The sequence below is a fragment of the Chenopodium quinoa genome, unplaced genomic scaffold, assembly GCF_001683475.1.
Source record: "Chenopodium quinoa cultivar QQ74 unplaced genomic scaffold, ASM168347v1, whole genome shotgun sequence".
NCBI lineage: Eukaryota > Viridiplantae > Streptophyta > Magnoliopsida > Caryophyllales > Amaranthaceae > Chenopodium > Chenopodium quinoa.
In genome coordinates this window covers 3,718,231-3,746,142 of record NW_018744704.1, presented here as the reverse complement: position 1 = coordinate 3,746,142, position 27,912 = coordinate 3,718,231, and the positions used below count along the sequence as shown (strand labels likewise).

The following is a 27,912-nucleotide window of genomic DNA, read 5'->3' as shown; positions in this document are numbered from 1 at the left end:
ATTTTTATTTCTCACAAATTAAATAATACACTTTTGTTGTAGCTAAAAAGTAACAAAGGTAGTATTAAAAGTGAAACTAGGACTTACATGTGTCATTTTATGATTAAAAATTTTCTCTCCATTATTTTTTTTTGTAAAATTTGAAGAAAATAATTTAAAACATATAATATATTCTTTCCAATTGGGTAATAATTTTTTTTTTCATATACACTCAACAAATTGGAATATTTTTACATATCTTTCAAATATTTTATTTTATTTTTTTTCTTTGCAAAAATGAACAAAAATTAGTAAATATTGAATTAATACTTTTATCTAAAATTATTCCTATAATATTATCATTTTTTTCCCTTTGTTTCAACTTTACTACTTTTATTATAATAAAGTTTATTACAATTAGATAAAATTCATTGTGGTAACATATATATGTACAAGTATACATTTATTTTTTACATTTACAAAAGTAGTATTAATGATAGCACGGGCATATCAAACTAGATATTTATTTTATTAATATAAAAATTCCATAGACATAACCTTGACATTGGTATAAGTATAAAAATAATGGTGTACAATTATTGTTGAATTTGTAATGCAATTTTGTCACAATATACTTCATAAAATTTAGTAACAACGAACTGTGTGATGCACGAGACTTAATTTAGTAAATATTAAAAATACTTCTAATAAAGGAACGGAGGGAGTATTTAATAACAGTAAATCGTGAAACACGCATTTACCGTAACATCAAAGGACAACGATATTTACCTATCCACACACGTGAAAATTAGAATCAGTCAGTTAAAATCATTAATAAATTAGCCCAATTCAAATGATTGAATTAATTAATCGCTAAATTACGAAACAATATTCGCACCATGAATTTATGTCAGAAAATCATATTATAATATTGATTTCTCGTATGAAATTCTCTCAATTATTGTACCTTAACAAAGTATTTATAGACGTCCCCTTATCCTAGGAGAAAAACCATAATACAAAAGAAATCCCACACAAAAAATGGGAATAAATTATCGATTGTTGAAAATTCTTTTTGTGCAAACCATCTTTTTCGTATATTGGCCTAGCAACACTTTGGGTCATCGTCATAAACATGTACATGGTGATGGTGTACAACCACTCTCCCAAATTAACATTCTCGATACTAAATTTGAAGTTCGCGACAAGGCATTTGTTCATGTATCTACCATTCGTCTGCCTACTAAGGTAATTTATAAAACTGATGTTAAACCCGTGTAAATTTGAAGGGTTCAATGAAATGAGACTATGTTAGCGTCTCTTTATATGATAATAAAGGGGTATCTTTAGTTTAGAAATGAGGTGACATTTTCCGTCTCATTATTTCAGGTACTATAATGCACATGCATTTATTTACATCACCTTTTTTCAAAGTTCAGGACTAATTATAAAACTTTGTATAGGGAGATCAGGACTCAAAAGCTATTTGGCACAAGTAAGTCAATTATTCAAGACATAAAGGTAAATAGATGAGCTGAAAAGTTTGCTTAGAAACAAACTACTACATTTTACCTAGAATGACTAATATTAAAGCTATGATGCTATATTGCTTAGGACTATGGTGCTAATTTGAATATTTCTGCAGGATGATGACAATGTTCGCCCAGTAACCGTAACTCTTATGTCTGACAATCCGTCTTCTGATGATTGGGTCGGAGTTTTCTCCCCTGCTAAGTTCAAGTATGGTTATATGTCCGCATTTATGTCTCAGTCTTTACAAAGTATATGCAACTCTATGTCCATTTTTTTTTATATATAAAACTGAATTTAGTTACGATATTAACTAACTCCCTATTTAGAGGGGGTGTGTGCCATTGGAAGACGACTCCAGACGAGGACAGCACCAAAGTGCTGCACCTCAAGGCACTGATAATATACCTAAAATATATGCAAACAAGATATATTTGTCAAGAGTTAAAATAGACGAACATGGGAAAGTTTTAGGCACTAGGAATCTAGGATCAATATGTAAAGCTAAAGTGTCCTTGTCAACCATTCCAATAAGTGGTTGAATTTTTAGATATTTAGGAGATAAATTTTCCAATAAAACAAAAAGAAAGGAGATATAATTTGTTGGGAAGTTATATGAGATGCTTTTTTAGCTAGACATTGAACCAACAACTGAGTATGGACACCTTGCTGATTTGAACCTTGAAGAGATGTGATCACAACTTGAGCTTTATTGTTGAAAAGCTACCTAAGTGCGCTTCTTTTCAATTGCTAGCTCAATAGCCACTTTGGCCACTATGGTCTATTTGCTACTTCAGACGTCCATTCAATCAGAAATGTCTTAGACAAGGCACAAATCACCTCTTCCTTGTCCTAAATAGTAATGACTCATCGCTCACACAAAAGTTTAATCCATTGATGATCACCCCCAAGGGACTCACCTTCTTTCGTTCCTGGCTTCAGCCGAGGTGCTGCATTGGGAATTTGGACAATGAGTGACAGTCACCTTTCAGAATTCATTTGAACATGTATGTCTTGAAATGAATTTTTAAACAGTAATAAAGAGATGATAAATAATAATCACCAATGATAGTGAACCATTGTTTGTGTTCGTCCTGTCAAAATTTGTGGAAGGTGGACATCTTCTTACATTATTTTTAAAAATATGCTCAGTAAATCTACAGACTGCAAGGAAGTTGGTAATGACAAAGTTGAAGACCCAACTATATGCACTGCTCCCATCAAGGTTAGCATAGCTTAAAAGGCTTTTAGTTTAAGATATGGACTTCAAATTGTAGTAGAAACTTATATCGTTTGAGTTTTGATGACAATTAGTACAAATATGCAAACTACTCGAATACAAATTATCTCAAAAGTGGAAAAGCTGAGTTGAAGTTTGAGTTGATTAATCAACGAGCAGATTTTTCCTTTGCATTATTTTCTGGCGGCTTGTCTAATGTGAGTTTATCAATCATGAAGCAGAAGATTTACTCCTCTATTTCTTCTTATCAAGTATACTATATTAATGGTACTAATGCTTCATTTATTTGGTGACTTTAGCCAAAGCTGGTGGCAGTTTCAGACCCTATATCTGTTTTTCCGAACCCAAAAGCCCCCCTTTATCCTCGAATTGCTATGGGAGAAACTTGGGACGTGGTAAGTTTCTTATTTTTATTTATGTTTCAGTTATGTATCAAAGTTTATGTTTTATTATATAAGCTTTGATTTCAAAAGAGGGAAAACACTCTAGTCTTGAAAAAGTGTCAACACCTAAAGAAGAAAATTTTGAAAGATTAAGAAGAATTTTAATTAACTTGATCTATATATGTTGCACTTTTTTCGTTGTACAGATGACAGTGACATGGACTAGTGGTTACAACATAGGTGAAGCTGTTCCATTTGTTGAGTGGGGGGCTTTGGATGGAGCTACAACTCAATCACCTGCAGGAACCTTTACATATACTCGCAACCAAATGTGTGGTATGCTTTGTCTTCCTATTTGATATCATTTTTTATTGTATGGTAGTTTGTCTCACTCAAAAAGATTTCGTGGTTTAATTGATCATGAACAATAACCTTGCTAATTCAGAAAGTTTGTCAGTGACTTAATGACTTATTGAGTTGTTTGGCTGTTGTGAAGCTCCACCTGCGCGAACAGTTGGTTGGCGGGATCCTGGATTTATTCACACTAGCTATTTGAAAGACTTATGGCCAAACACGTTGTAAGAATCCAAAATTATCTATCCACAGTACACTTGTTTTACAGTAATGTAACATTATCAAATGTAGGTTTATAATTGACTTGTCATAATTGGTTATTCTTCAGGTACTCTTATAGATTGGGTCATAAATTACCAGATGGTTCCTATGTTTGGAGCAAGAAATATAAATTTAAATCACCCCCAGTTCCTGGAGAAAGCTCTTTACAACGTGTTGTAATATTCGGTGACATGGGAAAGGTACAACACTTCTTGATACTGAAAGTTATTGATCATACAAAAAATATATATCAAAGTTTATTAGGTAATAATATGACATCCTAAACCGTTGAAGCTCGTTTCTCATAAGATATTTAATCAAGGGAATGGTTATGGGCTTATGGCATGCATTCATTAATCATAACCTAAAGCAAGCACTTAATCTTGAATATTTTAACTAATAGATTACTTATAACAGCAGAATGACATTTTGTATTTCAATTATAATTGAAGGGTGAACGAGATGGATCAAATGAGTATGCTGACTATCAACCAGGAGCCTATTGCCTCAGTTAAACCCTTCATGGTTGCAAGGTTTGTATTCCATATGTTTTTAGCTGTTTATTTCATATTTATTCTCAGTGATAGGCTGATCATATTCCATATCAATCTTGATACTGTCCAGTGGTAATCATGAGCGTGATGCACCAGATGCAGGATCTTTTTATATCTACAACGACTCTGGCGGCGAATGTGGTGTCCCTGCTGAAACAACATTCTACGTTCCTGCCAAGAACCGAGCTAAGTTTTGGTAGGAAAACATTTCTCTATGTTAACAGATCATCTATGTTGTATTCTATTTCTTATTATGTTAGATATATGTTCTATGCAAGTCATAAAAATAAGAGGTAGTTAACAAACTTCTTATGAACAGGTACTCAGCAGATTATGGAATGTTTCATTTCTGCATAGCAGATACTGAGCATGACTGGAGGGCAGGTAGTGAACAATACAAGTTCCTTGAAGAATGCCTTGCATCAGCAAATAGACATAAGCAACCTTGGTTAATCTTTGCTGGTCATCGCCCACTCAGTTACTCCTCGAATAAATGGTTTGGCATGGAAGGGTCATTCGATGAGCCAATGGGGAGAGATGACCTACAAAACTGTGGCAAAAGTACAAAGTTGATCTTGCATTTTGGGGCCATGTCCATAATTATGAGAGGACTTGCCCTGTTTACCAGGTATCTTGTAATTTGAAAATTTTGTACTCTGTATGTCCCTATGAAGCTGACCGCGTTTTTATAACAAGTCGTCCAAAATAACTGGCTATGTATTACCTTTGTTAATAACCTTAACTAGTTACAGAGAAGGTTACAATTTAACTGCTATTACCTTTGTGTGTATGTGTGTATTCAGAACCAATGTGTGAAAGAGGGGAGCTCTCACTTCTCAGGTGTGGTGAACGGTACCATTCATGTTGTTGCTGGTGGTGGCGGATCCCATCTAAATGAATTTAGTCCGATAAAAACTACTTGGAGTATCTACAGAGATCAGGATTTCGGGTTTGTTAAGCTCACAGCATATAACTATTCAAGTCTGAAGTTTGAGTATGTGAAAAGTAGTGATGGTAAAATTTACGATTCGTTCACAATCTCTCGAGATTACAAGGATGTCTTGGCCTGTGTTCATGATAGTTGTGAACCCTACACTTTAGCCGGATAAGATGAAAGATGAAGCAAACCCATGAAAGGCAGAAGATATATGCTTGTTCCGTAATTTTTACTCTTAGTAGATTGGTTTTAAATGTTATTGTTTCTTAGGGAGATGTCATGTAAGTGAGTAAAAAAATAGTAATTGTTGTAACACGGAATGTTTTCTAGTTCGGCAATCCATCAATGTAACATATTTTCTTGTGTCATGCCTTCATCGTGTCTTGTTGACAAATAGATTTGTTACAATATTATATCCATAATTCTTACTCCTTTTGTCTATTAAAAATTGTCTTATTTGACTTTTTCACAGTACTGTGTAAAAATTATAAATATTTGATAATAAAAATAGACATCAAAACAAATATAAGATTTCATATGATGACATGACTATACATTATCAGTGAAAATTTGAAATCAAAATTTTTAAATTTCGACTCATAAAATGAAATGAGGCAATTTTTATGATACAGATTAAAGGAAGTATCATTCTAAACAGTTATACACTAGCAGTGCATCTAGAAGGTTATGACGCTTGAGATAACAATTCAAATATACATACAAAAATCCAACTTACTAATATTTCTTCAGCAAAAAAAAAAAAAGGTTCAACAGTTATAACCAACAGTCATAAAAAAATAAGTTCAGCAACAATTAGTTGAGAATAATGTAACCTCAAATTTCTCCTTGGATGTTACCTATCTAGAATTCTGATGTCTGACAAAAATATTGCTCGTGCATTCGCCATATCATAATGATGATGGTTCTTGACATGTTTCATGTACATGCTCATGTGAAAATAAATTAGGCAACAGGGTTCTCTCTACTCTTGAAAGAAACATCCCTTGACCTTTCTCGTCGTAACTTAAATAAATGGTTCCATCCAACCCAACAATATATTACTATCATCTAATGTCCCTTCATGGACATCCTATATAACATTACAGTATTAAAGAATCCTGTTTAACAAAAGAACAAGATTAGTAACACCTCGATTACATGACAAAGACTATAACCAGTACTGTACAATAATCAAGAAATGACATTCAGAAAAAGCCTCTGCTCATTTCTTGCTCTTCTTTTCTCTAGAACCATTTCGAAAGAAAGAACCAAAACCCAAAAGATCTGATGTACCTTTAGTAATATACGGCGGTGGAACGTTCAAAGCAGCACAATTTCTAACACCATTACCATGTGATCCACTACCTCCTGAACCACTCTTCCTCAATGGCGGCTTCTGACAGGAAGTTGAAGAAAATTTCAGATTCTGACTATTATTGTTATTCATGGTCTTACCATTATTGGAGCCCGGGTTTTTTTGAGTTTGTTTAACAATATCATGAGATGATGATCCGGTTGATTTGCTTCTCAAAAGAAGAGGCAGTGACCAAACAGATGAACTCCTCTTATTACTGAAATTCTCACAGTTTAGACTGCTGCTTCTGTTGAACCTCCAAAAAGACTTTGATTGAGTCTTTTCTTGGCGTACCAAAGTTGCTGTTGTCGTCGAGGTTATCTCCTCATCTTTGTTGATGGAGTTGAGTTTTTCTTTCATCTGAATAGGGATGATCACACCATTAAAAAACAGTTCATCAGCAGGAGAATTATCAGTCTCAGAAAAAGCTGCTGTAACACAGAAGTCGAAATCTTCACAGTTTTGGTTTTCTGATAAGAGTGACATATCTAGTCTAGCAACATCAATTTCTTGTTGGGTTTGGGTTACATTTGTTTCCGATAAATCGTGAGAGAACGATAACCGGGGGCTCGAGCAGGCGCTGCTCGAGTCCCCGCCTGTTATCATGTTCACTGCCATCATTGTTTTGTTTGTTTAAGCTTGTTTTTTTATTTTTTTTTTGAAAGAGGTCAAATAAATTGGCTTAAAAGGGGGAGTGAAATTGTAGAGATTGTTTTAACATGAAGTCAAAAGAAATAAGTGTAGTGTATTAATTATTAAAGTTGGTTTTTTGAAATTGTGGAAAAGATTGAAGAACAAGTGATGAATAATAATTCTTGCTGACTCTTTTTTGGTAAAGTATACAGGAAAGAAAAAAAATGAGGAAGGTTCAACTGCTCCATCAAACTTTAAATATTTTTGGTAAACTTAATTGGTTGAGGAGAGAGAAAATAATAAAAGTAGTGGGGTGGAAGAAGAGGATTGGAATAATGGAGAATCATTATACGAGAATTGAGAATACTTCAAAAGGGTTTCTCTTCTTGGAGAGGCAAAGGTTGACAAGAAAACTAACCTCCCAACTAACTTTTAAGTTATTTTTCAGGTCATAAATCTATTTCTGATTATTTAATTAATTTTTATCTGAAAATATCAATATTTTCTCTAGAGAACACGATTTGACTTTAAACAATTCACACGCTTGTGTTTGATTGTTTTTGTGATTTATAAGTAGTGAAAATATATTTCCTTTGTTCAATTAGTATTATGTTGGTCAATACAATATATAAATTCAAAAAATATCTCTAATTACCATTAAATAAAATAATAACGAAATTAGGAAATAGATATTTTAAAAATACTCATCGGATTTCCTTAAAAAAAATAAAAAAATAAAAGCTCATTGGAAGGCCAAAAATTACAAATCTCTCACATGGTCTTTTTAATTCAAATAAATAATTTACGAGGGTTTTTTAAAACGTATCAACTAATTAAAATGGAAAAGTAATATAGGTTTCATTTTTTATATTCGTCTCATTATAATTTCAAAATAAAAACTTTTATACATGTATAAGTTTAAGCATGATACTCCTTGGGTACCGTACTACCATGCTATACGCGTTATTATGTTAAAATTAAACCATGAGTTATTTTGGAGTGAATCTTATATTATTTTGCTAAACTATAATGTTATTTGCTTAAACATTGTGTTATTTATTATATTAGCCTTTTGTTATTTTGTTTAAACTTTGTATTATTTTGGTTTAAATCATATGATCTTTCTAAGTATGAGGTTATTTTGCTTAAACTTTTTTTTTTTTTTATACGACTTGGTTTTATTTTCTTTAATATAAATTATTTTATTATATTAATTAAACCTTGTATCATTTTGCCAAAAACTTGTGTTATTTTGTTTAAACTAAGTATTTTACAGGAAGTAGCTAAATAAAAATAGAGAATAAAATCGAAAGAGATGAATATGATGAACATAACATATAATATTATGTAACAAAAAGTTTTCTATCAAATAACATAGAGTTATATTATACTGAATAGCATAATGCACTAAATAATGTAACATTCGTCCATAATATGATATACATATATACAATGATCAAATTGATGTAATAACATTATTGTATAGTAAATAACATCATCATTGAATAACATAATACACATTTTGAAATAAAATGAAACAATAAAAACTTTGTATTCCATGAGTACAAAAGAATGCCCATACGAAATAGCATATAATTATGTTAAAAATAACAATTACACAAATTAAAATAATAAGAAATTTACATCGGAATAACATAAAATGTACACAACTTGGAGTACAAAAGAAATTATCCATTATTTATATTAATTATTCGTATTAATTTTTGAATCTATTTATTGACAACGTGACTAATGATATACGTTAACAAAAAGAGAACAGATGAAATACTTCCGTATTACTTTTATAGCCCATTAATTAATGAGAAAGTTTATGACCCCTAGAAAAAACATAAAGAAAACGGATGAAAAAATGACTTTTGAATAACTTGTCAGCATATTCAACATATTTAATAGCAAAAACAAAAAAATTGACTTTTAAGCCTTTTTATGTATTAATTATTTGACGCATTAATTTACAACTCGTATAGTTTACAAATTATATTTGAAATTATTATATAATAATTTTGTACCTAATTCTTGTGAAACATGCTGAATATCTGCCATCTATTGATCAAACTGATGTGTTTAAGGTAGAGCATGTCTATTATATTTCGTGTGCACTTAGTTAGAGTTAGGTGTACTCAATGCGATTTCTTGCTCATTTAAAGTTACCCTTTTTTTTGCATTAAGATGATTCCAAATGAGTAAATGAATTAATAGATACACCTTATTTCTTTGACAACATCTTCGCATTTACCTAAGAAAACATAGTAAAGCAAGAAGCTATTTTTATTTAGTTATTTCATGATTTAACCAAATCTTTTCTTTGTGCATATAATCCATCTATTATATGAAATTTTTTTATACACCCAAGTACAAAGGGTTATTTCTGCTCATTTAATATTCTTTATATAATTTATAATCTTTAAATGAGAAAAAAAATATATATGGAGTATGAAGTGAGTCATTGGGTGCACCACCGTCTATGTACATCGAGTGTATATAAAAGGTTTTGTTCATTATCAGGCAAACTATTTATTTTGTAATATTATTTGGATAAGATTCAATTCAGGGTAGTACATAAACCACACTTGAACATGTCAAGCCCGGCCCGGAAAATGACTAGGTTTGGGCATAATTTTGGGCCCGACCCAGCCCGGCATGTAAAAAATTAAATTGGTTTGGGCAACTAGTAAAACTAATTTTCAGTTAAAATTTTTGCCTAAAAAGCTCAATTTTTTAGTCTGAAACAACGGGTTTGGGCACGTCTTTTATGGCCCAAAATGAGCCAAAATTTTGGGCAAAGCCCAACCCAGCCATAATCACCTCTAGATTTTACCTGATTCATACAATATTTTTTCTTTTTTTTGGTATAGTGAAATACAATTATTTATACTACGTCCATAACACAATAATATTAACCTTTAAAATTTTAGCGTTAATTACAAAGTCTAGTTTATACGTAAGGAAACATATAGTCATATAGGCTTTTGTTAAATTCATATTACAAATGCTTTTTTAATATAAGAACTTTGTATAAATTGTACAAATGCATAATTGGATATATTAGTGTTCTTATACATTAAGGTCCCGTTTGGTTTAATGTAAATATTAATATTTCAATGAAAATTTAGTTTTTATGGAAAACATATTTTCAATGAAAATTAAAAATTACAAATTAATTTTTTTTTTTTTAAACAAGCAGGAAAATATATTAGTTTAAATCAAACTCCGCCAAGGTTTTGAGACCTTGGGGAAATCGTCCATACAAACTAACTCCGAGTTACTATTAGTGCACCACCTTGCAACAAGGGTGTGCCACATTATTTCATGCTCTATGGACATGAGAAATTTTAAACAAATCAAAACCTCTAGCAATTCAATTAAAGCAATATCATCATAAATCAGCCAAGAAGTGAGCAACCAGGCGTGCAATTTCTGACATTCTTAATTACAGACAGTGAGTCTCCTTCAATCTATACTGATCTAATGCCCATACGCCTAGCCATCTGACAACCAAAGCGCACAGCAGCAGCCTCCGCATCCTCAACACTGCATTTTGCGTGGATTCTCTTGACAGCAGCCCAAAGAAGAGCCCCATTATGGTCTCTCGCGACTACTCCTAAGCCACCAAAATTACCAACCCCCACATGTGCATCCACTTTGACTTTAATCGTATCAGGAGGAGGGAGGACCAGGTTCCAGCAGATGGGAAAGGGTTCAGAGTAGGGGGGCTGAACACCTTCTTTGCATAGGAGGAATAGTCACTCACCAATTTCAGGAACCCCGAAACAGTGAAGCCCAAATCAGGTGCTACATTCTCATGGATACGTTTGTTTCTCCAAAACCAAATTGCCCATGCTACTGTCATCAAATCACGCAGCTCTGAGCTTTCCATTTTGCTAGAAAACCACTTGAACCTGTCAGAAAAGACATCAATATGTTGTGTGTCGTTTATTAAGTCCCCAAAGTCGATCACCCAATTGCCAAACATGTTGTACATTTATGTAGTCAAACAAAGCATGTGTGATAGACTCTTCCTCTGTACCGCAGCTATCACAAAGCCATCAGTTGCTATATGTCGTCTGAGGAGCTCCTTTTTTACAGCGATACTCCCTTTACAAGCTTGCCACACAAAATGCTGGAGTTTTTGGGGTCCTCCTAAGCTCCACACCTGTTTCCACACATCACAGCTCGTATCATTATGCCCAACTGAACTGCAATGTACAACCCCCAAAATACCCAGCCAATACCCTGATTTAACACTATATTCTCCATCTTTTGCAAGCCACCAGTAGTGAAAATCAGTAGGTAAGGAACAAGAAAGGGGAAGCTGCTATATAGTAGCACAGACCTCGGGGGAAAAAAGTTGTTGTAGAACCTCCACCTTCCACTCATTGCATTCGAAGTCTATCAGGTCAGCTGATAAGTGGTTTATTTGACCACTTATTGTGGTAATTTTAACCCGGTTTTGTAATCTTTTCCCCTCTTTCTAACACCTTTTTGTATAAAATCTTGCATTTTGGCTTTGCTTCCCCTTTGTATGTGTTTGTCCATGATTTGCAGGTTAGGACTAAATTTGACAAGCAAACAAAGCTCGTGGAAGATACTAGAGCAAGAAATCAATGAAGGAAGAGGCCGCTCCTAAAGGACCGGGTGTGCACCTCTCCAGGAGCGGGCGCTCCTACAAGAATGCAACATTTTGCCCAATTTCAGAGTCTGGAAGGAGCAAGCGTGCGATTCCTTCAGAGCGGGCGCTCCTGATATTGGCACCACAACCTGCCAATTTCTGAAGCAGGGAGGAGCGGGCGAGCACCCTCATAGGAGGGGGCGCTCCTCCCATATCGAGTTGAATCTGTCTCCATCTGAGAATATTAGGAGCGGGCGTGCACCCTTCGAGGAGCGGGCGCTCCTCCCTGTTGGCTTAGATCTGCTACATGTTGAAGAACAAGGGAGCGAGCGTGCAAGATTATGGAGCCGGCGCTCTTACTTCTGGAGAGGGCGCTCCTGACTGGGAATCCGGGTTACTTTTGACGGATTAACCTATGCAATTCGGGGAGTATAAATACTACCCCTTTGGTTCATTTTGACACAGCAGTCTTAACATAGTTCTTAGAAACCTCCTCTTAGTTTGTAATAATCATCTTTGGTATTTTAGCTTAGAAACTCTCACATTATACTAATCATTGTAGTTGGATATAATATGCTTGATTTGACATTGGAATGTAGATTAAGTATGTCATTACTTATTGCAAATTTGATTATGTATCTCCTATTGCTAAACTCTCACATTATACTAATCATTGTAGTTGGATATAATATGCTTGATTTGACATTGGAATGTAGATTAAGTATGTCATTACTTATTGCAAATTTGATTATGTATCTCCTATTGCTAAACTAATGAGGAATCTAAGTTTAGGAGTGTGAGTTGTTTCGTAATTGCATGAGGTTGGTCTTACATGTAGTCCTTGCTATCTCTTGTCTATTTGCTCATAATATGCTTGATTACCATGGTTGAGTGGATCTCACTCCCTAGTGCTTTTATTTACTTGATTTAGAACAATAGCTTGTTTATCTACTTGACGAACCCCCAACCAACAATAGTCTTCGAACTAGCTTGCGTGTTAAGATCTTTAGCAATTATATCCTGTTCCTTGTGGACCGAACTTTTACTTATCATTGTGCTTGGTTTGTGAGATGTTTGCTTATAAATGTGTTTGAATGAGTGTGGAATGTGCGACCGTTCTAACGCCCATCATAAGCCACACAAAGATCAGGATCGTAAGAGATACCATGTTCAGGAATAACATTATCAGGAAGCCAATTATCCAGCCATACTCTTACATTGTAACCATTTCCAACTCTCCACCGCAAACCATCCAAGAGCAATGACTTAGAACCCCACAAACTCCTCCAAGAATAGCTCGGATCATACCCTCTACACGCCTCCAAAATAAAGGCATGCTTAAAGTATCGAACTTTAAGCATAGCGTGCAAAAGAGGGTTAGGATTATTGTGTAGGCGCCGTAATTGCTTCGCTAACAATGCTTGGTTGAATACTTTAAGATCCCATAATCCCATCCCTCCCATCGACTTGGGTTTACATAAAGAGGACCAACTATGCCAATGCATCTTTCTATTCGTCCCATTTGACCCCCCACCAAAATCGAGCCAAGAAAGCATGAATTTCATCAATCAAACCTTCCGGTACCTTAAAAATACTCATCATGTATGTCGGAATCGTCTGAGCCACGACCTTAATTAAAGTCTCTTTCCCGGGACTAGACAAAGTCTTTTATTTAATTTCCACCCCTAAATTTTCCACCATATCCTTTCCTTCAGACTTGCAAAAATCACCTTCTTAGATCGGCTAATTAAAATAATAGTCAGTAATCCCAAGTATTTCTCATGTCTTTCAACTTCTTTCACCCCTAGAATATTAATGATTTCTTAACGTCGATTCGCATCCACACATTTGCTAAACACAACATCTGTTTTGGTCAGATTGACACTATGACCTGATGCTCTTTTATACTTGTTGATTATATCAGCTATAACTGAGCACTCTCTAACAATAGCCTTAGCAAATAAAATGCTATCATTAGCAAAAAAACAAATGCGAAATTCTAGGGGCACCCCTGCAAATTTCTTTCTCATGAATCAAATTGTCCATAGTAGCTTTGCAAATAAGTGTCGAGAAAGCATACCCCTAGTAGGAGTAACTGACCCCGAAATCGCCCCATTTATGTAATACCCTGGAAATTTCCTTCTTTTTAAAATACTCATTTTACTCTAAATAAAACCCTTTTTAGGAAATAATCAAAATACTATTGCCACTGTGATAACAGCTAAGGCTAATTTTCAAAGTCACACAACAGAAGTCTAAAAATAAAAACCAACTTTCAAAAATAAAACTTGAGTTCACAACCTCAAAAAAAATGTAGAATAAAACATTCACAAGTTGGAACCAATTCAAACATGGCCCTTCTCAAAAATCAATTAAAAATAAACACAATCTCGGTAGTCCATAAATAAACCAATAATTCAAAAATATTAAACTAAGAAACATAACAAGTAACTCTCTACACTCTTTCCCATCATGCTCTTCATGCTTCAAGTACCTGTTACTTCCTCTTTATTTCAACCCTATACTTACCATATAAATGGGTCATAATAAGGTCAATCCAAAGGAAAGCCAAACACAAACACAAAAGTACGAATCAGTAAAAGCTGAGTACATATGCACCACACTAACATGAATATCCTAGCATCAAAATAAAATAATTAAAACATGCTCGCCATACAATCACAAGTCAACTTACCTTTGACTCATAACTAGCAATATTAATTATTAATAATAATTTTGGATTACGCATCGAACGGGTTTCCTTCCTTGAAAATAGCCCATTTAAATTGAGTTTCCAATCAGGGAGCTACCTCAATTGGCACCTACTATGTCACACTTGTGACGGATTTCCAGAGCATCAATAATAAAAGAATTGAAAGTAAAGCGTCCTGTACCCCTGTATGTAGAAGGTATGGTAAAATATAAAACCCCATAACTCCCCCCATATGTTCATACTCAAGGTATATACATTCCAAGAGTTTTCGTGCATATCCTCTTACACTTTACGTGATTTACCAATTTAACTTGTGATGACTCCGACAAATCAATCAAGAACAAACATAATAACAATCAACATGTACTTCCATTTAATTATTGAATTAATACTATTTATTTTAATTAAGGTTCATTGCCTAGTTTTGTGCACAAAATTGCACGATTACTACCTTGGTGCATAAAATGCACTACTAAACTTCCTTTACTCGAACTCAAATGACATGAGCGAGTAAATAAATAAATAAATTAACTTCTTGACTCAACACCAAAAAAAAATGGGTGAGAAATAAATTCAGAATCATGCTCAATAATTCTAACTTTAGCTCCTTTAAACATACATAAGCCTTGCTTATTAAATACATGCCTTCTTGATACTTGAAAATAAAGCATACTTCCATGATTCATACATATTCAACTTGTATCATGCCTCAAATAACATATTTACATGCTTGCATAACAATTCATGCTCAACCAACATCAATTCCTAGCATATAATCAACCAAACATGCTACTAATTCATCACTTAAATCATATTTTACAATTCTAGCATGATACTACACAAACACAAATATTCTTGTGCACATACGTACCTTGAATAATACCTAAACTCAGCCACACTCGCTAGAAATCACCTAGCTCGAAGCTTCCTACAAATAAGAATACATAACTATAATTAATCCACTATTCTCACAAATTTCTAGCAACTATAATACACTTTAAATCTTACTAATCAACCCAATTTAATGACATAAAAGCCATAAAACCTTTTCTTTACGTGGGTACTTCAAATCATTTCAAAAAGACTTAATTTTTATGACTTAAATACAATTCCAGCATACTTATTTAATATAAAACATCACTAATAGACTAGGAAATCATATTTAAATCATTAAACCTTTTTCCCTTTTTATGGGTAATCAAACCCTAACTCAATAATTAAAAAGTAGTGTGCATAAATAAATTCCAGCATTAATTTCAGAGCTTTAAACTCATTAAAAACATGTTTAAATCATTAATTAAACAATAAAAACAACCTAGGATCAAACCCTAACCATATACATTAAATTCCCAAATTCTAGGGTTTGTAAATTAGGGTTTTTGATTTAATTAAAATATGAAAATTATATGAATAATTTAACAACATCAAATACCCAAAATTAGTACCAAAACACAATCAAAATCATGCTTTAAAAATAACAAAACAATAAAATTAAATTAGGAAGAGAAAAGAGTTTTATTTTTTTTTATTATTTGTACCAAACCGAAAAGGAGGGGGAAGGAGGAGAGAACTTGTGACCGGCTGGGTCACCGACTGCTGTTGCTGGCTGCCAATGGACGCCGGTGGTGCTCTGATGCGCCGGTGGGAGAGAAAAGAGGAGAGAGAAAGGCGTGAAAGGAGAGAGAAAAGGAGAGGAAAAAGAAAGAGAAAATAAAGAGAAAACTTTTGGGATTTTTGTGAAATCTAACAATTATGATTTTTGAGTGAAAAACCTTGAGCTTTTGAAGTATTTATACTCCCCTTTTAAAACAAAAACTCATAATTACAAAACTGTCATTACTAAATCCTACTCCCCCTTAACTTCTTCCTTTGGGGCCAACTTGTTGGGCACTTAAGTGTCCTTAAATTCCCAACAAGTTTATCCAACTATTTAAATAAAGATGACCCAATTCAAAATACATTTATTGCCTCAATTAATGACTCATATTATTTTATACACACTTACATAATATTTAAAAAATTAATTTCTGTTAAAATGAAATAAATTATTTTGATTTATAAAAATAATAAAATAAATACGGAGTATTACAGTCTACTCCCCATAAAAGAAGTTTCGTCCTCGAAACTTAAGCACGAAAACCATAAAACTTTGTTCAAAACTTATTTAAGACTGTACTTTTTCACCCACTAAGTAAAAACTTTTTTTAAACTTATAGTTGTTGTACTTTTTGTAACCTTTCTAGTTCTCTTTCTTTCTAAACTTTGTATAAAATTGTGATTAAAATGCACAAAACTGCTTGAAAATACGGTAAGAAGCACGAAATTCTACCGCATTCTACCACACATTAAAGAAAACGAGTTACTTCCCCGTAACTCAACTAACCTTAAACAATTTTGGGTACTTCTTTCTCATTTCATCCTCAGCTTCCCATGTCAGTTCCTCGGTTTCTTGATTTGACCACAAAACCTTTACTATCTTGACATCTTTCTTGAGTGTACTATGCACTTTACTATCAAGAATCCTTATAGGTCTTTCCTCATAGATTAGGCATTGGTCTAGTTCCATGGTTTTAGGTTGTAGGACATGCGACTTGTTTGGGATGTACCTTCTCAATTGAGAAACGTGAAACACATCGTGTACCTTGATAAGGTCCATAGGCAATGCCTATCTTTAGGCAACTTTTCCTATTCTTCGCAAAATCTCATACGGTCCAATGTACTTTGGACTCAACTTTCCTTTCTCCCCAAATCTCATTACTCCTTTCATATGTGATACCTTGAGCAAAACCTTGTCACCAACTTGAAATTCCTCTCTCTACGCTTTAAATCTGCGTAGCTCTTTTGTCTATCTTGAGCAGCTTGAATCTTAGCTTGAATTTCTCTCACTTGCTTCGTTGTTTCTTCTATCAATTGAGGACCTAGAATTATCGTCTCACTAATGTCACTCCAACATAGTGGATTCCTACACTTCCTTCCATACAAGGTCTCAAATGGTGCCATGCCAATGCTTGCATGGTAACTATTATTGTAAGAGAATTGTACCAAGTCCAAACTATCTTCCCATCTACCTTGGTAATCTAACACACATGATCTTAACATATCTTCCAAGGTTTGGATAGTTCTTCATATTTTCCATCTGTCGTAGGGTGAAATGTTGTACTCATCTTCAATGTCGTACCACAGTTCTCCTGAACACTTTTCTAGAATTTCGAAAGAAACCTAGAATCCCTATCAAAAACGATATCCTTAGGAACTCCATGTAGCCTCACAACATTCTTGATGTAAGCCTTTGCAAGTTGTTCCATTTTCCAACTCTTTCATTGGTATAAACACTGCCGATTTGGTAAGCCTATCCACCACAACCCAGATGGTATCATTCCCATTCTTAGACTTAGGTAAATTAGTGACAAAATCCATCGAGTTGCAATCCCACTTCCAAGCCGGGATCTCGAGTGGTTGTACTGTTCCCTGTGGTCTCTTTGCTCTATATTCACTTTCTGACAGGTTAGACACTAGGCTACAAACTCTGCTACCTCCTTCTTCATCTTCAGCCTATACACCTTTTTCAAGTCCTTGTAAAGTTTATCTCCTCCTAGATGTATTGAATAGGGTGTATTATGCCCTTCTTCCACCAACTTCTTCTTTAACTCCTCACAGTTTTATGGAAAACACCACCTCCCCTTGAATCAAATACTCCCATCATCATGGATTCTGAAAGCAGTCGCCTTCCCTTGTTTGATCTTCTCCCTTATGCGATCTAATTTCACATCCCCTACTTGATTATCCTTAATCTCATCGAATATCGTTGGTTGGATACTCAAATTATTAAGAATTCCTTCCAACGTTCCATGTGGTACTACCTTGAGGTTCAACTTACTCATTTCCTTACAAAGTTCATCTGCCACTACCAAAGCGTTCACCCCATGAGTTTCTTTGCGACTTAGAGCATCTGCGGCTACATTCGCTTTACCCTCGTGGTATTGGATATCTATTTCATAGTCATTGAAGAATTCTAGCCACCTACGTTGTCTCATGTTCAAGGTTGATTACGTGAAAAGATACTTCAAACTTTTATGGTCTGTGAATATCCTACATTTCACTCCATATATATAATGTCTCCATATTTTCAACACAACAAACACTATCGCTGCCAATTCTAGATCATGAGTAGGGTAGTTAACTTCATGTTTCTTCAATTTCCTCGATGCATAAGCAATCACCTTCCCATTTTGCATCAAAACACACCCAAGTCCATTCTTAGATGCATCACTATATACATCATAAGAACCACTCCCATCAGGAGGCGAAAACACGTAATTCGCACTGGTTCAAAACCCCCATTTAGCACCGGTTTTGAACCGGTCCTGATTTTGGGGGGTGCTAAAACCCCAGACATTTCGCACCGGTTCAAAACCAGTGCGAAAAACCACACTTTTTGCACCGGTTTTGACTTAGAACCGGTGCCAAAAGTCCCCAAAAATATTTTAAAAAAAAACTTTTAGCACCAGTTCTTTTCCAAAACCGGTGCCAAAAATGCCCAAAAAAATTAAAACAAAAATTTTTTTTTTTTGCATTTTTTTCACTTAAATTGTACCAAATACTTATATATAATCATAATATACATAAAACACATATATTTTCTTCAATAACTTGTAATATTACACTTTAAAAAACCTAAAAAAAAAAAATAATAAAACACTTGAGATTTCAGTTGAATGCTGACTACTTCATCAATCCACTTTGTAGTGCTGAGAAATGATTGCCTATCTGAGCAGCTTACCTCCCATATTATAGCTGATCGATCCTTAGATGCTGATGCTAAATATTTCCCTTTATGAGAAAATTGCAAGCACCATACTTCATCTTGATGCCCTTCTAAAATCTGCTCATATAACATTCAACAGACCAATAAATTTCAGATCACGACATCGGATAAAGAAAGCTATCAGTCACATCTAAATGAGCAATCACAAGAGTGCCAAAATGTCATTCTCTCAAACAGGGGAGAAGAACACACCCAGACAGGGGAGAAGATGGGGATCTAAAACCACAAGCAGATCAGTGATATATTCAAAAACTAAGAGACCACACCAAGTATAAAGTATGATCAACTGATCACATAAGATGACATATATGCAAAAAATCCTTTTCCAAAAAAAAAAAAAAAAAATCAAATTTTACATTTTTACCTGAGCCATTTGTATGTTGGACATTAACATGTAGCTATGTTTAACAAATGAGAATTAACCAAATTATATAAGTCAACCAAATATGTAGATCTGCATTTGGGTTGGAGCAACAAGGGAAGGGGAGAACATAAAGTGACAAGTAATATGTCAACAATAATACTTCAAGCTTGAGAATAAAAAAGGTAAACCTTGAATCTCAGAACTACGATAGGCATCCTCTATAAGATGCATTACACTTCATCAATGATTAAATGTAAAAAAAATACTTGAATTTGTGTCCCAATCTTTACATAAACTTCAACAACCCATTGTTCAATGTGATCATCTTCAATCTAATCCTTCATTTTCATACAACGATTTGCTGAAGCTCCGAGACAGAAGTCACGGGACTGCATTAAAGTCAAACTAGCTTCTACACAGGAGCTCTAAACCTCTTCAACTAAGTAACAACCCAAAAAATAAAATTGGAAGAGATTATGGTTAGTTTAAGGCTTAACATAAAGAAAATAAAAAATTACATGTTTTCAGGAGAGTATGGTTAGTTTAAGGCTTAACATAGCAACTGTGGAATACTGGTAGCTGGACAACTTGGAGATTCTAGTAGACCACTCTTTTATTCTATTTTTTTTTTTTGGAACCAAAGCCCCAAGAGGGAACTCAATTATCATTACTCGACTGAAAATCAGAGATAGCCAAATTACAAACACAGTGAGGAAAATCAGACATCCAAACTCTCCTATCAAGACCCCAAGGAGACACATGAGCAAGCTCATGAGCCTCCTTATTACCTTCTCTACCCACCCATGCCCAAGAAATACAACTGAACTTGCTAGCAACAAAGTGAATATCCTCCAACAGAAGCTAAAAGGAGTGATTGCCAGCTTCACCTTCTTTGATAGCATGAATGACGCTCTCACTGTCATTTTCAACCACCACCTTGATCACTAAATTCCCAAACAATTCTCTAGCTAACAAAATCACAAAGCAAAAAACAGTAGACTAAAAACACAACTACCACTCTAGGGGTTGGAAAACTGGAGCAGTGCAAATATAGACACCACACAGCTAGTAAAATTGGCAACAACAAATCAGAAGAAATAAAATAAATGAAAATGAAAATTAAAGTAACATACATGGTCCAGTAAAGGAGACATGGTAACAGCATTCACAGGTTGCTCTGGACTGTAGGATTTAAGGAGAGTTAAAGTCTTAACATAAATTGTTGTGTGCTCATATAATAAATAGCCGAAATATTAATACATATTACATAAGACAACATTTTGTCTGAGTAACATTGTTATAAAGCAATCCTCAAGACATCACAGCTCTTCCCACCCTCGAAAGCATTAAAATTAATCAGTTAAACCAAAATACCTATGCCCACATATCAGTCAGTAACTCAGAACCTAATAGCAACCAAAGTTAAGGACACTCATGAACATATACAACAAACATAAGGTTGTACAAAGTAAATCATAACACACGCAGGTCAAAGACGAGTACATTCAGATTATAAAAATCAGTTAATCAACACACAAAAGCTGAACATCCAGGCAACCTTGTTAAATTTTGATAACATATCAACGTAAAGACATTGACAAGAAAAGGTACTGACTTGGAATGGTGACGCCACATTTGCTGAATCAAGCTCCATCTCAAACTTTTTCTTTGAGCCTGCTCTTTTCTCCTGCAGCCATTTCCTGGCTTCCATAATTGCTGAGGTCCGCATATTTGGAGTAGTTTCACCTAGAGGAAAAAAATCAGGAAAAAAAAAAAAAAAAACAATTGTATCAGGCAATTACGTAGACATTGCTGTCAATATCAGGATCAAAATCTTGCAAAGCAATTTACCAAAAGTTCCATTGTTGTCCACTATACGAGACCTGACAAGTTTTATCAATTCATTTGATTCTTTCCTGGTCAGAGAAAACATCAATTGACATGAACATACAACTCCAAATTGAACTGTAGCATATTAGATGGTATAACTATCATCACATAATTAAATGTTGAGTAAACTGATAAAAATATATGAAGTCGACCATATGTGCTGTAAATGCCAGACAACAAAATGGGGAATAAGTTGATTCAGTTAATTGTTGATTCTAAATTTTCTACCTCTTTCTCCTTTCTCCCCTCACTCTATTTATACTAATGCTAAAGACTATTAACCTGATAATACATTGAAATCAGTTATTTTATATTTGGCATAACATGAATATGAGTCAATGAAATGACCTTTTAAAAAGCTACAATCAAATAATACTGTCTATAGTATACATAAACCACATTCACTTCATGAATAACTTAATTGCAATTAGTAATAAATCATTATCCTACTAAACAACTAATATTAATAGATATTGTGGAAAGAAAGGGAGGGGAATAGGGGATAGACGAAGGGTAAACAAAAAAAAAGGTTAGGGGAAGGAAGATGTGAACTTGTATATTTCTTCCAAATCTTTCATTAAATGATTTGGTTTATTAAAAAAAGGAAGGAAAATGAATCCCTTGCAATTTTGCACCCTTCCCATCCCCCAAATCATACCCAAAGGTCCCATGAGGAAAGATGAACCCTTAACTTTTCTTCCCCCCCCCCCCCCTTTTCCTTAAAATTATCCTTATCCAAACACATTGTACATGCGGACCAAGAAGCTTCAAATAGAAAAATAAGCAGAATTCTGCAAATATGTCTCTTCAATATGTCTCTTCAGTCATTAACTGTTCAATTGCACGCTTATTATCACTCTTGCTGGATAGAGACATCAACTAAGAAATGAAATACAACACGTTAGCTCTCATCTTAGCCCTAAATTTTAGTACCGCTAGAGGTTGCAAATACTCATGAAAGGTAACAAGAGGCAAATTATGGACAGTAGAATACACCCATTCAAGTCCCAAATGCACACTATAGCTCTAAGTAAGCAAAGGACAAACCCTTATTAGCTCTAAGAGGCAAATTATGGACAGTAAAATACACCCATTTTAGTACCGCTAGAGGTTGCAAATAGAGTGACGCATCCTTGTACAGTTGTACCAGTACATCTCAAAGAAACAAAAACAAAATCACAGCAATCACACACTAACACACACAGTACACAAGAAATCTTCAATAATAAAAAAAATATCAAACAAAAAAGATCGAAGAAAAAGGGGGGAATTGACGATAAACCCTAGAAAAAGAAGGCCCTGCCGCCGTGACAAAGAGATCATTGTGGTGGACGTAGAGCCGTGCGCGCTTCAATGAAAAACCCTAGATTACCACAACCCTAAAATTACTAAATTGAAAAGCAAATCAACGACAAACCCTAGATTGCGAATGAATTCGAGGGATTAAGTAGACCACAAGAAAAATCTTACCTCGAAACTGCTTCAATGGAGGTGAGAAAGGTCAGAATTGGCTTCAATGGAGGATATAGAGCACAACGAGTTCAATGGAGGCCAGAGATATGGAGAGAGAAGGAGGTGCTGCTTCAATGGAGTGAGAAAGCTCGTAAATCACTTCAATGGAGAGAGAAGGAGGTGCTGCTTCATGGAGTGGAAATTCGGGATGGTGGAAGAGAAGGCGAAAACGAGAAGGAAGCAGGAGATGAAAAAGTAGGGGGAAAGAAAGAAAGAAAGAAAGAAAGTACGCAGCCCGTTTTTTTAAAAAGAATTTCGCACCGGTTTGGTTTGAATCGGTGCGAAATCCCTTTCTCCCTTTTTTCTCGTTTGTAATTCGCACTGGTTTGAACCGGTGCGAAAAAGATGATTTTGCACCGATTTAATAGGAACCGGTGCAAAAAGTCATATTCCCAATCTTGCCCACCGGTTTTCAAGAACCGGTGCGAAAAGTATGGTGCCTAATTCATTTTTTCTACTAGTGTAAAGTCAACACTGGTGCTGTAGTCAAACTCTTCTTCAAGGTTTAAAACGCTTCTACACACTTATTACTCCAGATGAACTTCAATTCTTTCTTCATCAATGAAGTCATAGGTCTAACTATCTTTGAAAAGTCCTTCACAAACCACCTATAATATCCACCTAGGCCTAAGAAGCTTCGAGTATCCGACACATTTTCGGGTGTAGGCCACCCCTTCACTGCTTCAATCTTTGCAGGATCTACCTCTACTCCTTCATTAGATGCAAAATGTCCCAAAAATGCTACCTTCTCCAGCCAAAACTCACACTTTGAGAATTTGGCATACAATTGGTTAGTCCTTAAAGTAGCTAATACTGATCTCAAATGCTCTGCATGGTCCTTTTTATTCTTTGAATAAACCAAAATATCATCAATAAATACCACAACGAATTAGTGTAGGAAAGGTTGAAACACTATATTCATCAAGTCCATAAAAATTGCAGGTGCATTTGTTTACCCAAAAGGTAAAACTATAAACTCATAGTGTCCATATCTCGTCCTAAAAGTCGTTTTTGGAATGTCCTCTTCTGCAATTCGTAGTTGATGATATCCAGACCTCAAATCAATCTTAGAAAACACTGTTGCACCTTTCAATTGGTCAAACAAGTCATCTATCCTAGGCAAAGGGTATTTGTTCTTTATGGTTACCTTGTTTAACTCCCTATATCGATGCATAGCCTCATGCTACCATCTTTCTTCTTCACAAACAATACAGAAGCTCCCCATGGTGATGCACTTGGTCGTATGTATCCCTTCTTCAACAAATCCTGTAATTGACTTTTAAATTCGCTCATCTCAGCAGGCGTCATCCTATATGGTGCCTTAGAGATAGGTGTTGTTCCAGGTACTAAGTCTATGGTAAAGTCTATGGTTCTTTTTGGCGGCATACTTGGAATCTCTTCAGGAAACACATCTAGACACTTCCTTACTACTTCAATATCCTCTAGTTTAGATGGTTCCTCATACTCCAAGTTTCTCACACTATAGAAATAGATTGGGTTTCCCTTCTTCATATATTTTACCAACTTCATCACATAAATGATCTTAGTATGCCTGGGTTTTCCATGCCTCCAATGGGTTATGAGCTCTCCCTAAGCCGTTTTCAAGTGGATTTTCTGTGACATCAAATCTTAGCATGATAACGACATAACCAACCCATTCCCAGAATTATTTTAAGGTCTCCTAGTTCAAATTCAATCAGGTTGGATAGGAATTCCTTACCTTTAATCATTATGGGAACATCCTTATAGACCTTAGTACAATGAACTACACCCCCATTTGGAAGTTCTATAGGAATATTTATGTCTTCTAAAGTTTTCAAACAATACGATAGTTTTGGAAGCATAGTTTTAGAAATAAAAGAATATGTTGCACCAAAATCAATCAAAACTTTAACAGGAACTGAGTTTATAGAAAATGTACCATTAATGACATCTCTCGCTGCGTCAGCCTCACGCAAACCCATCACATTAAGCTTTCCTGGTGTTCCACCTTTAACTTGTGTGTTACCACTATTGGTATTGTTATTTCCATTCTAAAACTACGTCCCCTTGTTCACTTGATTCTCATTGCTCCCTTGACCTTCTTTATGCTGATTCCAGTTCTGTCCACTACCCTTAAATTGGTTGTTTCCTAGACCCCCTTTATTCTTAGAGAAACACTCATACGCCCTGTGCCATTGCTTGTTGCGCAGGTTACAAGTGACTAATTTACCCTCATAGTCTTTCCCTGGGTGGTTGTTGGAACATCTTTTACAGTAATATATCCTCTGGTATGATCTCCAGGCTGGTTCTTATTTCTCTTTGGAAAATTGCGCCCACCTTGGTTGTTCCTATTGTTCTGGAAGTTAATTTCTTGGTGGTTGTTAAACTTTTGCTTCTTAAAGTTATTCTGGTTCCCAGACGGTCTAGAACTAGTCATAGATTCCTTTCTTTTCTCCCTAGCTTCCAACTCAGCCCTTTTAGCTATCTCCTTTAACTCTAATGCATGTAAATGCGCTGCCCTACCATACAACTCATCCAAATTGTCAAACACTTGTCCTGACAATTTGCTTTCGAGAGAAAGAGGCAATCCCCTCTCAAACCTTCTAGATTTTTGCCTATCAGTAGATAACCACAATATCTTCAGCAAACCTAGACAGCTCGATAAACTTAGTGTAATACTGAGTCAGCGACATACTCCCCATCTTAAGTTCAAGGAACTCATCAGCTTTCTACTTCTGCAAGAATATAGGGTAGCACTTATCCCTCACTTGCTCCTTGAACACATTCTATCCAAAGTTAGGTAATGCTCTCACAACTCGTTAGGTAATGCTCTCACAGCTTGTTCATTCTCCTGCCACCACAGATAGGCTGCACTACTCACTTTGGACTCGTTAGGACATGCTACTGCCACAAACAACTTCTCAAACTCTCTCAACCAGTTTTCAAGGACAATTGGGTCAGGTTCTCCTTGGTAGGTAGGAGGTTTGCTTTGGGTTGTCTTCTTAAACAACTCCCCAGCAAGGTCAGGATTGTTATTGTTATTCCTTTTAGCTAACTGTTGAGTTACAACAGCTAATTGTCTTACTACCTCATTCAGATCATTGTTATTGTTTTTTTTCCTTACCATCCTAGTCCTCCTGAATAAAGAAATGACTACTATTAGGTAGGTTGGTCACAACTCTTTTGTAACTAGACGATAACCAAGCTACTTTAATACAAGCATATAGGCAGTCATTTTGAATTGTAGTAGAAGTAACTACTCATTTCTCCTACTAATAATTCAAAATATTGTTTTGGTTGTCATGCAACCATTTCACTTACGTTAATACATCACAAAAATGTTTTTGAGTCATTTCCCTTGATACCATTTATAGAAAATAAAGGCAATAAATGACGTTTGATAAGGTTGTTTGAAGATGGAAATAAATATATAAAGAATAAATAATATTTTATTGAAATACTGAAAAGAAATATTTGGAACATCCCAAATGTAGCTTTGCTACTTATTACTCACGCAGTACTTTATTAAACTGTAGCTATGAATGATAAATGAAATACATACTCAAAGCACTATAGAAAGTTAGTCTAAAATCTTCAAATGTTGAGATTACCAATCTTGTCTCTTATCTCCTTGTACTTCCTTGGATTATACTCAGGATCACTCCCATTATCCCCATCATTGATGTTTCGGGGTTTTTTGTGTCCCCCTCGGGAGAGTTACGTCACCAAGACTAATTTCCCGCCTGTTGTACCTGCAAAACAGCGGAAGCTCCGGGTGTTCGTAGTTCCACCTCTGACGATCAAGTTAGAAGGTGTTCGGAGTGATGTAAAAGTGCGGAAAGTAAAAGTGGATCTTCTCGGATTTCGAGATCTGGTGATTTCTCTGTTTTTGAGAGAATTGATTGTGTGAAATAAATGAACGTGCCCCCAAATTCGGGTGAACCTCCCTATATATAGGGTCATTGGGATTTTTGCTCTTAGGTCAATATTCTGACCTAGATTGGTGGGCTGCGCCGCTTTACGGCTTTCTCAGGAATTGCGCCATGAAGGTCGTCTTTTTCCCAGCTAATTAGGAGTGCCACGTGTTAGCTGGGGATTGGTTTATTTAGAACCTCTCCTAGGGTAACACGTGTCACCTTCTGATTGAACCACGCGGCCTGGGTATTTTTACCCAAAACATTTGCCCCTCACAGGAGTGATGTGGCGTGCCACGTGGCGCTTGTGACACTTGTCACTCATGCATTGGTGAACCGTTTTTAACTATTTATCTTCTAGGGAAATTTCAAGGATGCCCTTGAATTTACCCCTTTATATATAGAATTCCCCCCCCCCTCATTTTTGACATTTTCATAAAAGTCTAGAGAGAGAAAGTCAAAACTTTAGAGAGAGAGTGTCTGATGACTGCCTAAGTATCTCCCAAACAGTTTGCTTGTTTTCCAGCCCACCTGCTACAGCCGATCAGCGCTTGACACCCTTTTTCTCCAGAAACAAAACTTTGAGGTACCGTCTCTCTTCCTCTTACTCTTTTACCGTTTGTGTATATTGCTTTGAATAAATGGATTCACCATCAGCACACACGCCACGGCCTGGGACAGTAGTCAGCTAGTCCCCTAGTACGGCTGAGTCTAGAACTGGGGGTGCCACCTCTGGGTGTCTGTACCACCCTTGTAACTCCCTAAATCCGACCGTCTCTGTGTCTGTACAAGACACAATGCCTAGGTTAATGTGGACGGCACCATATCCAAACTATAGAGAGGAAGGCACAAAAGGT

At 35.2% G+C, this 27,912-nt stretch overlaps 3 protein-coding genes and 1 pseudogene across 5 annotated transcripts; 1 reads left to right on the top strand and 3 right to left on the bottom strand.

The window, feature by feature from the left end:
* Positions 1-1,020: 1,020 nt before the first annotated feature.
* Positions 1,021-5,664, top strand: LOC110702829 (annotated as a pseudogene).
* Positions 5,665-6,115: 451 nt separating this feature from the next.
* On the bottom strand, positions 6,116-7,641 carry LOC110702921. Its single transcript, XM_021880685.1, has one exon. It carries the CDS (start codon positions 7,211-7,213, stop codon positions 6,461-6,463), a length of 753 nt encoding a protein of 250 aa, XP_021736377.1. The 5' UTR covers positions 7,214-7,641; the 3' UTR covers positions 6,116-6,460.
* A 5,332-nt stretch (positions 7,642-12,973) lies between these two features.
* Positions 12,974-13,318, bottom strand: LOC110702987 (uncharacterized mitochondrial protein AtMg00310-like). Its single transcript, XM_021880746.1, has one exon. It carries the CDS (start codon positions 13,316-13,318, stop codon positions 12,974-12,976), a length of 345 nt encoding a protein of 114 aa, XP_021736438.1.
* An 873-nt stretch (positions 13,319-14,191) lies between these two features.
* On the bottom strand, positions 14,192-23,391 carry LOC110702920 (protein KAKU4-like). Of its 3 annotated transcripts, XM_021880684.1 has the most exons (7): positions 23,118-23,391; positions 22,930-23,010; positions 21,609-21,673; positions 21,373-21,503; positions 19,349-19,450; positions 15,440-15,496; positions 14,192-14,374 (listed from the first exon to the last, which is right to left on the bottom strand). In XM_021880684.1, exons 2-6 carry the CDS (start codon positions 22,968-22,970, stop codon positions 15,482-15,484), a joined length of 354 nt encoding a protein of 117 aa, XP_021736376.1. In that variant the 5' UTR covers positions 22,971-23,010; positions 23,118-23,391; the 3' UTR covers positions 14,192-14,374; positions 15,440-15,481. The 3 variants fall into 3 exon arrangements, 2 of the variants coding, with proteins under 2 accessions (XP_021736376.1, XP_021736375.1); XM_021880683.1 differs by lacking the exons at positions 14,192-14,374; positions 15,440-15,496 and having other exon boundaries at positions 19,198-19,450; XR_002507617.1 differs by lacking the exons at positions 14,192-14,374; positions 15,440-15,496; positions 22,930-23,010 and having other exon boundaries at positions 19,198-19,450; positions 23,118-23,390.
* Between the last annotated feature and the right edge of the window lie 4,521 nt (positions 23,392-27,912).

Bases quoted from the DNA above. Each gene is read 5' to 3' on its own strand.
- LOC110702921 (XM_021880685.1), bottom strand. From the start codon at position 7,213: ATGATGGCAGTGAACATGATAACAGGCGGGGACTCGAGCAGCGCCTGC.
- LOC110702987 (XM_021880746.1), bottom strand. From the start codon at position 13,318: ATGGGAGGGATGGGATTATGGGATCTTAAAGTATTCAACCAAGCATTG.
- LOC110702920 (XM_021880683.1), bottom strand. From the start codon at position 22,970: ATGATCTCTTTGTCACGGCGGCAGGGCCTTCTTTTTCTAGG. The intron at 21,674-22,929 runs GTTTATCGTCAA...TTCTCTGACCAG, and splicing joins CAGGGCCTTCTTTTTCTAGG to GAAAGAATCAAATGAATTGA. The intron at 21,504-21,608 runs GTAAATTGCTTT...TTTTTCCTCTAG, and splicing joins GGACAACAATGGAACTTTTG to GTGAAACTACTCCAAATATG.